A 17,693-nucleotide genomic window follows, 5' to 3' on the forward strand; every position below is an offset into this window, starting at 1 on the left:
GACTGATTAACAGGCGTTTGGTTTGGTTTGGTTGGGACCCAAAAAGGGTGGCAGAATTCGAGTTTTAGAGGAGATGCTACCGAAATTTTATAAAATTGGAAGTTTCGTTTGAAGTAATTATTTAAAAAGATTTAGTTTTTAAACATTATATGTTTTAAGATTGATTTATTTAGAAAAGAAAGAATTATGTTTTGGATTGGGATTGTTGATTAATGGAATGGAAAGAAGGATGATGAGGATTGATTTGAAATATGATTTTTGAATGAATTTGGAAGTGAGATATGGATTGACTATTGATGATGATATTGGAAATGGCTTAGATATTGATGAATGATGAATGAATTATTCATATGGCTTATAAATTTGAATTATCTGAGACATGAGTCTCATATATATATATATATATATAGAAAAAGCTATGCATAGACTCATGGGGATGCGCGTCGGGGGATAGTCCAATGGTTTAGCAAACCGGACTTGTCGGGTTGGCTGTATAACCGACAGATGAGCTTATTAGCCATAGGATAGGCATGCATCATATGCATTTGTATGCTTTGCTTGGGTTTGAATTTGTTTTGGTTTGCCTAATTATTAAACTGTTCTTAACTACTACCTGAACTATTTGCTGTAACTGCTACCTAAACATGTGCTTTCTTTGTCTATTTTGCCTGTGTTTGTCATGGTGTGCTACTTTTGAGAATAAGCTTTGGTGCTGAATTGATGATTGAGTTGATTGATTGCGTGGTTAGTTTTTGATTAAGATTTTTTTATAAAAAAAGAAAGGTTTTGGATTTCTGAAAGATTAAATATTGTTTCTTTGAAAGGGTTTTGAATGATTAGCTACTGGTTTTTAAGAGATTCGTAAGGCTATGATAATCACTAAGCTTGAAAACAGTTTTCTTATTAAATATCTTCTTATGACAATTCTGAAACTCCGTGGTGAGATCGTGTGGTTAGGTTCTCACCCCCTACAGTTTTACCTTTTCAGTAGGGGTGTAATCGGCTCGGTTCGGTTCGGTTTTGCACCAAAAACCAACCGAACCGATCTGATCGGTTCTACATAGAGGCCAACCATTCGATTGGCTGCTGTTTGAGCAACCGAACCGAACCGAACCGAACCAACAGCGGTTTGGTTCGGTCGGTTTTTTTGATTTTTTTACACCTAATTATCAAAATTTAAAATGCCATAAAATGAAATTTAAAACCTTCAATAAACTAGAATAACAAGAGTATATCACATCCAAATCCAATACAAATTCAACTTAATTAAACATAAAACAAAGACAATTAAAAATGTCTAGCAAAACAACAAAAATAAACACAGTTTAAACCGAAACATTCACTTTAAAACAAATAAAAACTAAACAGCCACCATGTTTAATCTGAATCCACACCAAACTCATCCTCATCTTCTCCGGTTGGTGCAATTTCTACAAAAATAAAACAAGAAAAAGTAGCATTTTTAACTCATGAACAGCACCACAATAGCTCATAAGCAGCCAATCAACAATTAATTATATATTAACGAAGAAAATAAATTTGGTTGATAACAGTACTGAAGTCAAAATGATATTTGTTCAAAGTAAGCATGTTCATTAATAAACAAAGATGAAACTAGACTTCTATGAAAAAGGTGCAGACAACCTCTATATAAAATAAACCAATACCTTCCACCAGAACAAGAATTTTCTATCCTAATTCATGTCCAAGCATACAATAAACACTGATATATTGAACATTGAATGGCCATCAGTTTGAATTATCATATGCATTTGGTGCAAAGCTTGTAAAGTAAGGCAAAACCAATTTGATTAATGGCTGTTGATGTCTGTACAAAATTAGATTTAATTGGATTAGTACATGTGCATATTAAATTTCATGGTGTTTCATAGCTTAATTGTCCATATCCTTTCTCTGTGATTGGCTGCTGTTGACTTGTAAAGTTGAAATTCTTTTTATGGGATCCCTAGGAAGTTCAAAGTAGTAAAAAAATGCCCTAACCAGGGGATTGGAAGTATTTTTTATTAAAAAAAATTGAGGATTCGAAGTAATATTTGTGTTGTTCAGCAAAGAGTTACTGTTACATAAATTTTTCTAAGGCTTCAGCAATAATCAGTATCACAAGAACAAGAAAGAGCAATCAAAGAGACTCATTAGTAGTTAACAAAAACAACACAGCAACATTAACTAAAAAACAAAAGTTGCAAAGTTTTTCTCATATCTAATAACTCCAGAACTTCATTTTTTCTGTTCATTAACTTTGTATATTTTTAAATAAGTCTTTCAATTCACTTAATATACAATCAGAAACTCACATAACAGTACAAATATCACTAAAAATCCCACTAAATCAAGTACCAATATCACTGAAAATATTGCAGATAAGGATTTTGTTGACAATATATACATTAATTACTTAATTACTGTAAAAAAAATTATAACCAAGCACAAAATCTAACCCCCGACGAAGACATCGTTCTGTTCCGTTTTGGGTTTTTGCAGGAGAGGGACTGGTTGTTCGGCGGCTCAGCCACTGGAGTCTTGCTCGGCGACTGGATTACTGCTCGGCGACAGACTGCTGCTCGGCGAATTGTTTGATGCTCGGCGACGAACTGGTTGGACGTTGGAGTGCTGCTCGGCTTTGGCTTTGTTGCGGCGGCGACCCTGCAACGGTGACCCTGCGACGGCGACCCTTCAACGGCGATGAATGAGCGACTTCGAGGCTTCGAGCTACGACTGGCGAGTTCTCTGTCTCCCTCAGCCTCTCCTTCTCTCAAGCATGGAGGTCGGAGGTGGAACCTTCGAAGAATGGGGGAGAGAAGTGTGGGTGACTGGCAGACTGGGTAGTGGGTATAGGGTTCGTGGCGTAAAAGGGGAAGAAGAAAGCTAGGTTATGTGGCTGAGTTGCCCTTTTATACCTAGGTTAAAGGGCAACTTAGTAAAATTACACTCCACTGAACCCTCATTCTTCGGTTCGGTCCGGTTCGGTTCGGTTTTAGCAAAGGCAACCAAAAACCAAACCAAACCGATCGGTTTAGTTCGAAAAAACAAAAAAAAACCAGTTTTTTCGGTTTTTCAATCGGTTGTTGTAAAATTTGGTTCGGTTCTGCGATAATTTTTGGTCCGGTTCGGTAACTTACACCCCTACTTGTCAGGAATCGGGCGAAGGAGCATTATGAAGAGTTATACTGTGTTTTGGTTTATATAATATTGTATTAATTAGATAATTTTTCTTCCCTCGTCTTTGTTATTACAATTTTATAAGAGGGATAGGGTTGTATATTTTATATGTATATTACATTATAAGCTATTATGTAAGAAGTCTTGTATATGAATCTATGCCTGTTTGTTTTTTTTTTTAAGGTAAAGTATTTATTTCCGATTTTCAAAAAAAAAAATCAGCGATACGGTGTCGAGTCATAGGCTCCTATTTTAATATTAAGTATATAAAGTAGTCGTAATACTTCTTGCTATCAGAGTGGCGCAGCCGGAAGCATGACATTCTGGTAGTGAGGGTGTTACATCAACCACCAAAATTCAGCAACTAGATTTCACTCGAAGCTTCCAATTAAGCTTCCAACATATCCAATTGCCTCATATCACATATATACATACACCTAACACATTTATCACAAATACATACCCAAAATTCAATACCCAAAACACTTAATCAATGAATTAGCTAGGGTTCTAGGATTCTCACATTACACAAGCACCAAAGAAGCAAGATTGAACATTCTCCTCAAGCTAATTCGAGCCTAAACACCGGAATTAAACAATTTTCAACATAATTGCTCATAACTTTCGAAATCGGGAAGGAAGAAATTGAACACAAGTGGTTTCCTTACCTAATTATTGACTGGGCTTTGTAGAGCTCGACGCTGTGGTCCCGTAGCCGCAAACGGTGCGACGATCGGAGTTCGGAGCAAGAAGTTATATGAGATTGAAGTGAATTCAAGGGTTTTAAAACCCTTCCTCACCTTCCCTTATTTTCTTCAGCGTGGAGTAGCTTTGAATGATGAAGAATGAGTTGAGCTCATCTTGTTTTATGAGTTGGTTGGGCCCACAGTTTTGGTTTGGGCCTGGTCTAACTGGTTCGGTCCGTTTGGCCCAATCTTGGGCCAAATTCTTTGAAATTAGTGTCAAAATTCTTGTTTTAATTAGCTCTATCCTATTAAACTATAAAATTCACATTTTTAATTTCTTTTATTAAAAATTAATTTATTGATTAAGTATTCACTAATTTTACGAGATTTACATTTAAGTATGGGAGAATTGATGAGTCCATATTTGATGATAAGTTTTGGCTTGAATTGGAGAAATTTCATCCCATAAACTCACACTTAACCACCAAATTGCATACGTTTGTGATTTCTCTCTAGATTGGACCTAAATGAGAAAACATGCGATTTTGTGCTTAAATTGGTCATTTTAATTCCACTTTAATTCCATTTGATGCCTTGATGTGTTTGTTAAGTGATTTCAGGTCAATTAGGCAAAAATGGTTTGGTAGAAGTGGAAGAAAGCATGCAAGAAGGGAGATTTCATGAAGAAAACAAAGGAGAAGCACACAGTCAAGTGTGCGTACGCACAACCTCCTGTGCGTACGCACAAGTGGAAATCAGCAAGTGTGCGTACGCACACACTTCATTAATGAAGCACGTGGCTCGCGATTTTGGGGGCTTCTTGGCCCAATTTCAGAAGGCTGGAAGCTCATTTGGAGTGCTTTATCAAAGGATGATCATTTCATATGAAGGAGAGCTCACTTTTAGACATTAGAAGACATTATTAGGAGTAGGAGTAGTGTAGTTTAGAAAATGCTCTCTTAGGGTTTAATTAGGTTTCATTGTAGAATTTTATACTTCAAGTTTTGATCTTGGATCTTGCTTATCTCATTGTAAGTACTCTTTAATTTCCCTTTAATTACACTACTCTTGTTATATTTTCTTTTGGTTCAAGTTACTTTGTTAATATAAACAATTTTGATTTCTTGAATCTTTTGTTTATGAATTTGATATTTATGATTGCTATATGCTTGATTGAGTTTCTATTGTTGATACTGTGAATATTTTGGTTATAGTTCTTATTATCCTTTGTAATTTACTATGTTTTGTTTTTATGCCCATAAAGTGTTTGTGAAAATGCCAACTATAGATTTTGAGTAGATTTTCACACCTTGACTTGGAAAATGAATTCCTAGGATACTAGAGTCATGTCCGACATTTAGTGGTAATTCTTGGGTTGTTAGTTGGCTCTTGTTTCCATTGACGCTAGCTTTTTACTAAGTTAATTAGTAAGTTAGCTAAGACTTATGGATTAAGGTCAATTATGCTTGCTTGACTTACTCCTCGATGTTAGGGGTTGACGAAGTGAGATTAACTCATCATAGTTGCCATAGTTGTGGCTATGACGATGATAGGATTCTTTAATTTTCATTCCCAAGTCAAGGCTCTTTTATACAATTATAGCATTTTCACTACTTTTGACCTTATCTTCTTTTTAATTGCATTAATTTCCTTTTTGATCATTTGTTAGTTCTTTTATTCCTTAGTTCTTTTACATTTTCTATTTTATACTTCAAAACTCCCCTATTTCACAACCAAGAATGTTCACCTAAGTTGCATGGTCCGAGGGAGACGACCCGGGACTTAAAACTCCTGGTTAATATTTGTTTTGATTGTGACAAACCTTTGAATTAAACTTTGATTGTGGGAATTGCTTGTCGGCCTAGACTATGCTTACAACGAGTTCCTATTTTGTAAAATTTTAGACCAGCACTAAGTCGCACATCATGACGCTGTTTGGATATGATGATTTTTTTAAAAAAATCTGATCCGATCCAAATACAATTTCAAGCGGTTTGGATTGGATTGGATTTTCCATTTTATAAATTAAAAAATTAAATATATATAACAAGTCTCAACATCAAAATTTAAGTAACCAACAATGACATAACAAGTCTCAATAATATCTTGAAAAACTAACAATAACATAACAACAGAAATAAAATTATAGGTTAGTTAAAATAAATAAATAAATACATTTTGAACATGAAATATTTATTAAATAATAATAAAGATTTATATCCTCTAAATTTTGAATTTTACTTTAGAGAGTAAAGTGTGATCTCTCACAATTTATTTCATAAGTGGGACCAAGAGAAAATATGAGAGAGAAATATGAGAGAGAAATCATTCAAGGTGAGAGATCACACCTTACCCTCTAAAGTAAAAATTCAAAAGTTAGAAGATCGAAATTCAAAATAATAATATTATAGCACATTGTGCTGTTTGGATTGGATTGGATCGGTTATGAGAAATAGATCCGAAATCTAATCCGATCCAATAATTTGCAAAAAATAGAATCCAACTAAATCTAAATTGGTATAATTTTAATCGATTTTCAGTTTGGATTGAATTTGATGAGTGGTTTAATTTAGATCGGTTTGGATTTAAATACCCCAGTTAAATTCAAATAAAATCTTTCATACATAGTAACCCATCTACTGAATCAATAAACTAGTGTTAAATCCGTGCGATGCATGGGCTTATATTTAAATTTGACATGTTAAATCGAAAATAATATTTTATAATCATAAATTTTTCGAGTTTATCATTGTCATTATATAGTAAACATACTGAATATGCTGTTTTATTTTTATTCAAAGTAAAATGCAAATGGAAGATTTTAAAGTCTATAATATTCTTGAACGATAAGGAAGTAGACATGAAAAAATACGAACATATATAACTGTAATAATAGCATGTCAATTTTACACTAAACTTTATATCAAAAGGGTAATAAAAATTTATCGACAACCTAGTATCTTACTAACTTCATTAGAAAAGCAATTGGCATATGATGTTGTGCTTCCTGTTACACATTTCATCTCAAATCGGAAAATAGAGTTATAGATAAATTAGTTATATCTACAGTAAATATTTGTACAAAAGTGTAAATCATAACATGCTATTAAAATGAAAATAATATTATTCTTACCTAAATATTATTAAAAACTTATTTGAACACAACATTTGTTGTTGATGACTTTGGATTGCCATCTTCATCCAGAAGTAAAACCCTGAGGCCACTGCCACTCTTAATTCTTGACAAAGCAACATAAAGTTATCCATGGGTGAACATTGATTTTGGCAAGTAAAGTCCTACATATGATAATGATTGACCCTGACTCTTGTTAATGGTCATTCAAAGCATACTTTTAATAGAAATTGTCTCCGTTGAAACTTAAATGGCAATCCTGAATTTGAAAGTATCAAGTTCATTCTTGGAATGTACAATTTATCTCCAATATTTCTACCGGTCACTACCGTTGCTCCAATTTACGTTGTTGCTAAGTTCGTTAACTATTAATCTTGTCCCATTGCATAAACATGAATTCTGGTCTATGTTAGCATTACAGCGACTCTTGGCTTCAAAGTCAACTTGTGATTGGGTAGTCCCGAACATTTGATATCATTTAGGAACTCTGGTGCAAAGCACTCTTGTTTTACATCTTCATTCTCATCAGCTTGACATGTTGTGTCAGAACTCAAATACTCTTTTTTCATCCCTGGAAAGATTGTCAAGACAAAATCGTTTACCTTTTCGACACTCTCAAACGTGGGTGCAAGAATTGTCCTACTCTAAAAATACCTATAATCTGACATATTTTGCAATAAATTTGGATATGCAAAGTCTACCAAATGAGAGAGAGGGTCATCAGTAGTTGTAATCAACAGATCATCTGGAATTTCAACTTCTGATTCATCACCAACAATGGAACCAATATTTCCATTTCTAATATCTAGTATCCAATTAGCAAATCTCTTCATTTCACTTTCATCTTGATCCGAAGAAGACATTAGAAGTCTCATGTTTGTATGCAGTTTCAGAACCTTACAAAATGACCACAGATGGGATGAGTTAATAGCTGATGACAATATATCGTGTCTACTCCCTTTCGGAATCACCGAAAGTATCTGTCTAAAATCACTTCCTAGAACAACAACCTTACCGACAAATGGTTGATGTGTCTTATGTTGATCGGTAACTGGCATAAGATCCCTGAGCATTCGATCAAGTGCTTCAAAGCACATTTTATTGAGCATTAGAGTTTCATCCCAAATTATTAAGCTACTTTGGATGAGCAACTTAGCCTTCAAACTGCCATGCTTGATGTTGCAAGTAGATTCATCAGTAATTGTAATGGTTATTGAAAATCTAGAATGAGCCGTTCTACCACCAAGTAGGAGTAAAGACACAATTTCACTGGATGCGACATTTAAAACAATCTTTCCTCTAGACCGAATAGCAGAAGAAAGTCCATTCCAAATAAATGTCTTACCACTCCCGTATTTCACAACCAAGAATGTTCACCTAAGTTGCAGGGTTCGAGGGAGACGACCTGGGACTTAAAACTCCTGGTTAATATTTGTTTTGATTGTGACAAACCTTTAAATTAAAGTTTGGTTGTGGGAATTTCTTGTTGGCCTAGACTATACTTGCAACGAGTTCCTATTTTGTGAAATTCTAGACCGGCACTAATCCGCACATCACGACGCGGTTTGGATATGATTATTTAAAAAAAAAATCTGATCCGATCCAATCCAATTTCAAGTGGTTTGGATTGGATTGGATTTGTGATTTTATAAATTAAAAAATTAAATATATATAACAAGTCTCAACATCAATTTTTAAGTAACCAGCAATGACATAACAAGTCTCAATAATATCTTGAAAAACTAACAATAACATAACAACAGAAATAAAATTATAGGTTAGTTAAAATAAATAAATAAATACAATTTGAACATGAAACATTTATTAAATAATAATAAAGATTTATATCCTCTAAATTTAGAATTTTACTTATTTTTCATTTAAATTACACATTTTTAACTTTCTCTTTACCCAAAAATGACCATAACACCCCTTTTTATCTTTTTACCTTCGTTCCATAGGATTAAAACTACTTTTGTAACTATTTTTTAACTCTTTTTTACCATGATTTTCGTGCTCTTAGTGACTGAAATTGTAGAGGTGCAGTTTTTATGTTTTTCTTCACTTTTTGTGACGTTTAAAGCTTGAAACTTAAAACCCCAAGCGCTTCCATGTTTCCAGCTGTTTTCACACAAAATCCAGAGGCAATATAAGAATATTTTACACATATTTATCAAGCCAAAACTGTGGTAACTCACAAAATTTCCAGAAATTCAAAACAAGCAGAAATTCACCACAAAGTGGCTCACATAAGCACCGAAAATATGCACAACCATACTCTAACTAATCCTAACCCTTACCTCTTATGTAATTCAGTTATTAAACCTTTCTCACACTAGAAAATGTGCCTACAAGGGCAGAAACACAGTTGGTGGTGGTGAGTTTTGTTTTAGGGCCTAAAGTGTCGCAAAACGTCGAAATTCAGCCACTGTGAGCTCGAAACTCCTTAACTCCTTAGGCGTGCTCCACGGGTGCTTCATGAGGAGTTCTCTATACATAGAGGAGAGTAAAGATTCATAATGGTTACTGTTTCTTTTTAAAAGAAAAAGAAAAGGAGAAAGAACAAGAGTTTACCTAGTCAAATTCGGTATAAACGCAAAGATTGGAGAAAACGGACAAGAGTTTGTACTTGTATGGTTTGAGTCCTTGAAGAAAACTTGAAGAATAGTGTATGAATGGTAAAATAAGAGGCTAAAAATGCAGGTAGTGCATGCAAAATTTTCTCTGTTTCTCCTCTCTCACTCACAGTTCTTATCTTCTCTTTATGGTAAAATGGTATTGAATTTTTGCTTGGTAATTGTCTTAAATAAAAATTTGAAATCTAACCTAATTAAATGTAGTAAAAGTGGGATGGAAAAATTAGATAGAAATAGGCTGATAGCAAGAGAGAAAGGGTGTGATTTCGAGGAAACACAGTCAGCATCATAATGACATGTTTATCTATAGTTAACCGCAGTTAATTTCTCGTGGTTAAAAACACAGCATAGTGGTGATTGGCATTTGCGACCGTAGAGTGCTTCGTATGGTGCCATCTCGATGCTTTCATGGAAACTATTGTTGTAGGCAAATTCTACAAGTGGCAAGTATCTTTCCCAACTTTCTTTCTGGTCTAGGACACATGCTCGTAACACATCTTCCAGTGTTTGAATAGTCCTTTCTGACTAGCCATCCGTCTAAGGATGATAAGCTGTACTTATGTGCAGACGCGTTCCGAATGCTTTTTGAAAAGCTCCCCAAAATCGTGAAGTGAATCTCGGGTCCCTATCTGACACAATACTAGATGGTACCCTATGCAACCTGACTATTTCCCGAATATAAAGTTGTGCGAGCCTAATTTCCATTGAATAGTCCATTCGAATTGGTAAAAAGTGAGTAAACTTGGTCAGTCTGTCCACAATTACCCAGATGGCATCATTTCTGGATGTGGTCCTTGGCAGTCCTGAAACAAAGTCCATGGTAATTGCCTCCCATTTCCACTATGGCACTTTTAGAGGTTGAAGAGTTCCTGTCGGCTTCTGGTGCTCAATCTTAATCGTTTGACATGTGAGACACTTGGAAACAAAGGTAGCAATGTCTCTCTTCATTCCGGGCCACCAAAACATCTGACTCAAATCTTGGTACATCTTAGTAATACCAAGGTGGATAAAAAATCTTCCATGATGTGCCTCCCTTAATATTTCATGTCGCAGATTATCGGATTCTGGTACACATATTTTACCCTTGAATCGCCATAGCCCTTCTGCATCCCATCTTACTTCTCTCTGTTGGTCCTTGTCGACACATGACAAAAGCCTGGTCATCTCTGACTCCTGAGCTTGAACTCGTCGGATCGCCGTCTTAAAGTCATAAGCTAACTGCATCTGTGCCAAACACATTCCCCGTGAAGTCACTTTTAGTCCCAGCTTAAGTCCTTCAAAAGTAGTCCTTAATTCTTCTTCCTTAATTTTCATCCAGGAGAGACTTGCATTCTTCCTACTAAGGGCGTCCACGACCACATTTGCCTTTCCGGGATGATAGTTTAGTTTAAAGTCGTAGTCCTTTAAGAATTTCATCCATCTCCTTTGCCTCATGTCAATACAAAAAAAAAGGCCTATGGTCACGGTAAAAATCCGTGACCATAGCTAAGAAAAAGGGTGACCATAGATCTATGGTCATGGTTTTGGACCTATGGTCACGGTTTTTTACCGTGGCCTATTCTCTCGTAGACATAGGTCTATGGTCATGGTTTTTTTATCTATGGTCACGGTTTCTATGGTCACGGTTACAATTTTCAAATTCTCACATTTTAGGCCACATTTTTCATCGTGACCATAGCCTCTATGGTCACCCCTCTTGAAAATCGTGACCATAGCCTTATCTATGGTCACCCCTCTTTAAAATCGTCACCATAGCCTTATCTATGGTCACGATTTTTAGCGTGGCCATAGCTCTATGGTCACCCCTCCTTAAACCGTGACCATAGCCTTATCTATGGTCACGGTTTTTACCGTGACCATAGCCTCTATGGTCACCCCTCCTGAAAACTGTGACCATAGCCTTATCTATGGTCACAGTTTTCACCGTGGCCATAGCCTCTACGATCACCCCTCTTTAAAACCATGGCCATAGCCTCTATAGTCACTCCTCCTTAAAATCGTGACCATAGCCCTACTTAAAAACCGTGACCATAGCCTGTTTTGTTTTATGGGATTTAATTTTTTTTAAAACATAATCACATCCCAAAACGATGATAATCACCAAATAAATCTAAAAATAAGAAATTCAAGAAATCTAAATCATAAAAGTTTTATTATAAGCTTGATTTGTTTTTAGTCCAAACAACACAAATAAAAATAGAGTGTAATTATTCATTACATGTAATAACACGTAAAATCTCGTTTCAAAAAGTACACAAGACATCAAAATATTACATGTAGATAACTAATGTCCTTTTAAGACTCATTCCATCTCATCCAAAATACAAGTATGAGAATAGAACAATTAGGCAGCACCCTTTCCTTTCTTCTGGATTTTCTTCGGTGCAACCCAAAAGCTTTTGAATTGCTCTTCGCATGTATTGGATTGCAAACTTTATATATATATATATATATATTACAAACCAATCAAAGCTTTTCATACCTTGCCACTGGTACCAACAGCTACTACCATCTTAGCTTCAGCAGCAACAAGATCCTCACTGAGCTTCTTGTTCTTGGATTCAAGCTCCACATTCAAACCCTTTATCTAACTCGGCCTTGAAGACCACCATCTTAGACTTCAAATCTTGACAAAATATAAATATAAACCAGAATAGAACCACCAGTTTATTTTACCATATGAAACTAAGCATTATGTTCATTTTGCATTACATATGATAGTTCCAAGATGATGTAGAGATGTACCTACTATTGGCAGCAAGGACGCGACACCGATTCACCTTCTGGGACGGCGAGCTCCACCGGTGGCGACTGGGTGCGATGGCGGTGACGAAAATCGGCTCCCCTTCTCTCACGCGCTTCACTGGCTTTCGTCAATCTCTCTCAACGTCGCTCTCCCTTTATCCTCAGTTGACGATTCCAACAACGGTGGCAGTTTCCATAGCTGCGACAATAAGGCGTGACAGTAACGGCGCGAGACAACGCCCCTCATCCTCTTCTCTCGTGCTGACTTTCTCTCTTTCTCTTCTTATCTGCAGTAGCGCTGACGAAGAACCTTGCAGCGACAACGAGCAACTGCCCGTGATGAGAGTGGCGATAGCTCCACGGTGACGAGCTGGACGCGACGCCGGCACGCTCTTCTCCCTCTCCTTCCCTTCTTCTTCCCCCTCGAGCTCTCCCTGTTTCTCGTTTCCTTCCTTTTTTGAACGTGTGTGTGCAGTGCGTTGTGTTTTGATTTAGGAATTGGGGAATTAGGGTTTTATTTAGGAATTTTAGAGTTAGAGTTAAATATATATGAGTAATATAACAATTTTATAAAATATTTGCAATAGAATAGTAATCTAGAATTTAAATATAATATTGTAAGGATTATTTTCATAACAGTTAAAATTTCATTTATCAAAATATCATTGAGTTCAAATAATTATTTCTAATTTAAATTATAAAGTAAACATACTAATTATATTTTATAAAATACGGTTAAATTCAAAATATCAATTACCTAAATTAAATTATATGACCTTTCCTTATTTCACCATCATAACTTTAATTTCAATTTATATAAAATAACTAATTAAAATAAAAGTTATACATAAATATTAATTGACTTAAATCTAAAGTATTTGCAAAAATCCATTTAATAATTCCTAATAAATTAATCTCTAACTCTAAGAACTCAATTTAATAAATAAACCATAATTTATTCATAATAGAAATTTCTTAAATTTAATTATATAACACCTTCATTATTAAATTATTTTTTATGTTATTAAGTTTTAATTTTTTTTAATTTAAAATTAATAGTATTAAACTTAATTTTTTATTTATAAAATTAAATTTAAATTTTTAATATTTAAAATAAATCATATGAAATTATTATTAGATTTTAAATATTAAAATTTTTAAAAGATAAAATATTTAAAATTATTTAAAAAATACATAAAAAAATCTTAATTAATTTAAACTCAAATGATTAAAACTGTGTCCATAGACCCTTTTAGGTCACCCCCCAAAACCGTGATCATAGACCTTTTAGGTCACCCTTTTGAAAAACCGTGACCATAGATACTTTTTGGTCACTGTAAAAAACCGTAACCATAGACCCCTTTAGGTCACCTTCAAAACTTTGACCATAGACCCTTTTAGGTCACCCTTCCGAAAAACCGTGACCATAGACCCATTTTTGGTCACTGTAAAAAACCGTGACTATAGACACCTTTAGGTCACCCCCAAAATTGTGATCATAGACCCTTTTAGGCCACCCCAAAATCGTGACCATAGATCCCTTTAGGTCACCCCAAAACCGTGATCATAGACCTTTTTAGGTCACACTTTTTTGAAAAACCGTGACCATAGACCATTTTTGGTCACTGTAAAAAATCGTGACCATAGACCCCTTTAGGTCACCCCTAAAATCGTGAACATAGACCCTTTTAGGCCACCCCCTAAAACCGAGACCATACACCCCTTTAGGCCACCCTCTAAAACCCGTGACCATAGACCCTTTTAGGTCACCCTTTTTTGAAAAATCGTGACCATAACCCCTTTTTGGTCACTGTAAAAAATCGTGACCATAAACCCCTTTGGGTCACCCCAAAACCGTGACCATAGACCCTTTTAGGTCACCCCCCAAAACCGTGACCATAGACCCCTTTAGGCCACCCCCAAAAACCGTGATCATAGACCCTTTTTGGTCACTGTAAAAAACCGTGACCATAGAATCCTTTAGGTCACCCCTAAAATCGTGACCATAGACCCTTTTAGGCCACCCCCCAAAACCGTGACCATAGACCCTTTTAGGCTACCCTTTTTGGTCACTGTAAAAAACCGTGACCATAGACCCTTTTTGGTCACTGTAAAAAACCGTGACCAAAGACACCTTTAGGTCACCCCTAAAACTGTGACCATAGACCCTTTTAGGCCACCCCCAAAACTGTGACCATGCACCCCTTTAGGTCACCCGCCAAAACCTTGACTATAGACCCTTTTAGGTCACCTTTTTTTGAAAAACCGTGACCATAGATCCTTTTTGGTCACTGTAAAAAATCGTGACCATAGACCCCTTTAGATCACCCCTAAAATCATGACCATACACCCTTTTAGGCCACTCCCCAAAACCGTGACCATAGACTCCTTTAGGCCCCCTAAAACCGTAACCATAGACCCTTTTAGGCCACCCCCAAAACCGTGACCATAGACCCATTTAGGTCACCCCTAAAACCGTGACCATAGACCCTTTTAGGTCACCCTTTTTTGAAAAACCGTGACCATAGCCCCTTTTTGGTCACTGTAAAAAACCGTGACCATAGACCCCTTTAGGTCACCCCCTAAACCGTGACCATAGACCCTTTTAGGCCACCCCCCAAAATCGTGACCATAGACCCCTTTAGGCCACCCCCCCAAAACCGTGATCATAGACCCTTTTAGGTCACTCTTTTTTGAAAAACCATGACCATAGACCCTTTTTGGTCACTGTAAAAAACCATTACCATAGACCCCTTTAGGTCACCCCTCAAAACTGTGACCATAGACCATTTTAGGCCACCCTTTTTAAAAAAACAGTGACCATAGCTTCTTTTTTTAGTCACCCAAAAAAACCGTGACCATAGAGGGTCTATGGTCACGGTTTTTTACTGTGACAAAAAAAAACTGTGGCCATAGACCCAAAATATTGTAGTGTGTTGAGTTTCTTTTGGTCAAAAATGTACTTCAAGCTCTTGTGGTCAAAGAAAACTTCATTGTCTTACATGCACCATGATTGTATTCCTCCAATTGTTCATTGAGATGTGACAAGTAGCAATGTTTTGTTGAATTCACAGCTTGATGCAGTTGTCTCAGACTTCAGTCTAGCTCGATTTATTGATCCTGATTCTTTGAGTTGGAACATATAGCTATGTTGCCCAGGTATAGTTTTTCTTTTCTTTTCTTTTCTATACTATACCATACATAAATTTGACTATTAATTATTGTTATCAAAAGTTGTGTTCATTGACTACTACTACCTTGGTTTCTTGATCCATTGCAGAGCTTGCATATTCATGGACTATGACAGAAAAATGTGATGTTTATAGTTTTGGAGTAGTGGCAATGGAAACATTGATGGGAAGGCATCCGAGAGAGCTAATCTCATCTCTATTTGACACTTTTCCACAAAACATGTTGTTGAAAGATCTGTTAGATTCACAAATTCATGTGCCTTATAGTCAGAAAGATGCTCAAGATATGCTCTTGTGGTTACAATAGCACTAGCATGTTTGCATTCGAAACCAAATTCAAGACCATCAATGTTACAAGTGTCTCAACAACTTTCTAGTTCCGGACAGTCACCACTGCCATTATCTTTCTTTGAAATTTCAATCCATCAATTCATGGCTCAATAGCTATAACTTAAATCATGAAAATTTGACATTAAAGGATGCAATCTTAGGCATGTTTGTTAGTTTTAAGATGAATGATTAACAGGCTCTACTCCATTTCCTATCCGCACTTGTCCTGTAACACTAGATTTAAGTTACAACTTGTTGAATGGAAGCATATTTTCTTAAACTGGTTATGTTGTTAACCTTAACTATAGTCATAGTTTGGATCTTAATTATAATGACCCCACGAGTAAATTGCACAAAGAACGTGCTAATCCTAGATACATAAACCTTTCATGCAATTCCTCCCTTGACTTTTCTCAAGAAATCATGGACTCAAAACTTGAAATTGCTTTATTATTGTTCCTTCAAGAAGAGTCCTTAATCGGTTGCGTTGAAGATATTTTGGTTATAAAAGATAGAAAATTTGAAGGAAAAACAATTAAGAGTGGAGACTAGTGGTAAAATTGTTACATTGGAAAAACATCACCAAAATTACACTTCTCGATTATACCACACATTCATACACTTAATTCATTATTTCCATCAATTACACTATCTCAAACTCCATAACCATTTCACAAATAAACATAAATATTCCGTTAAATTCATTATGAATTCTTATCAAAATTCCAACTATTAGAATTGAATGGACTAACTAATCTCAAAAGTTAGTTAAAGAGACGAGAGATGTCATTCACTTATAAATGTTCTAAAATTTTAATTCTTAAAAAGCTATAAAACTTGTAATAATACCAACCTTATTACGATTATTTACTTAACTTGATTTCCATCTAATATTTCATTCTATATTAACCTTTTTATTTTTAACCTCCATCTATTACTATTAGTTACATATTATGTCTTTCTATTAGCTTTCTCCTCTATTGATTAATTAAGTAAAAACCAAGCACATTTTGTAATGGATAATACTTTTAGATTTCATATCTCACTTAATTATCTTCGATGACAACCAACTTGAATTGGTCTAGTGATTAGTTCATTGGTCTATTTAAATAAGTGTTGAGATTTTGAATCCTATCTTATGCATGCAGCAACTCATTAGCTAACGACAAATTCTTAAATGGAACTCCGATCTGCGATGAATTAATCATTTATCTACCGAACTGGAAATATTAGTTCGTCCGTTAATTCATCAAATGATTCATTTTTCCCTCTTAAATCAGCATCAGCACCATATTCTCTGGGCTAGAAGGCTTAGCAATTCTACTTCAAGTTGCAAAGATATCAAGGTGATGATGTGGGACTTAAGAAAAAAGTCTAAAACACGATCTTTTCTCATTAGTTTTGTTTATTTCATGTTGTGATTTGAGGACAAAATAACTAGATTGTACTTATCCCCTTTTAGTTTTCCTATATTACTTGCCTACTTTGTGTGATGTAGCATGGAAGTGAAGAAGTCATTTTTTATTTATTTTGTCCTTATGTTCAACGTGAAAAAATATTATTATAAATGTAAGAAATTCTTACTCTATAAAGGATATTCTTGTGTAACAAATACATTTTATTTCTTTATTATCTCAGCATAAAAAGGCATGCATTAGATATGAAGAATAAACAAAAAAGAATATTATATATTTTATGATAGATATACTCTGTTTATTTTTATACAACAAATTTTAAAAATAAATTTATGTCTTAATATTTTTATATTCACCATTATAGAGCAATCTCTAAA

At 35.1% G+C, this 17,693-nt stretch overlaps 1 protein-coding gene and 1 pseudogene across 1 annotated transcript; both read right to left on the reverse strand.

Moving 5' to 3' along the window:
- Positions 1-6,999: 6,999 nt before the first annotated feature.
- LOC130963447 (uncharacterized) lies at positions 7,000-7,568 on the reverse strand (annotated as a pseudogene).
- Positions 7,569-7,643: 75 nt separating this feature from the next.
- On the reverse strand, positions 7,644-8,096 carry LOC130963448 (uncharacterized). Its single transcript, XM_057889562.1, has one exon. The coding sequence runs from the start codon at positions 8,094-8,096 to the stop codon at positions 7,644-7,646; it is 453 nt and encodes a 150-aa protein (XP_057745545.1).
- Positions 8,097-17,693: the final 9,597 nt, after the last annotated feature.

Source organism: Arachis stenosperma, chromosome 2 (genome assembly GCF_014773155.1).
Source record: "Arachis stenosperma cultivar V10309 chromosome 2, arast.V10309.gnm1.PFL2, whole genome shotgun sequence".
NCBI lineage: Eukaryota > Viridiplantae > Streptophyta > Magnoliopsida > Fabales > Fabaceae > Arachis > Arachis stenosperma.

Bases quoted from the DNA above. Each gene is read 5' to 3' on its own strand.
- LOC130963448 (XM_057889562.1), bottom strand. From the start codon at position 8,096: ATGTGCTTTGAAGCACTTGATCGAATGCTCAGGGATCTTATGCCAGTT.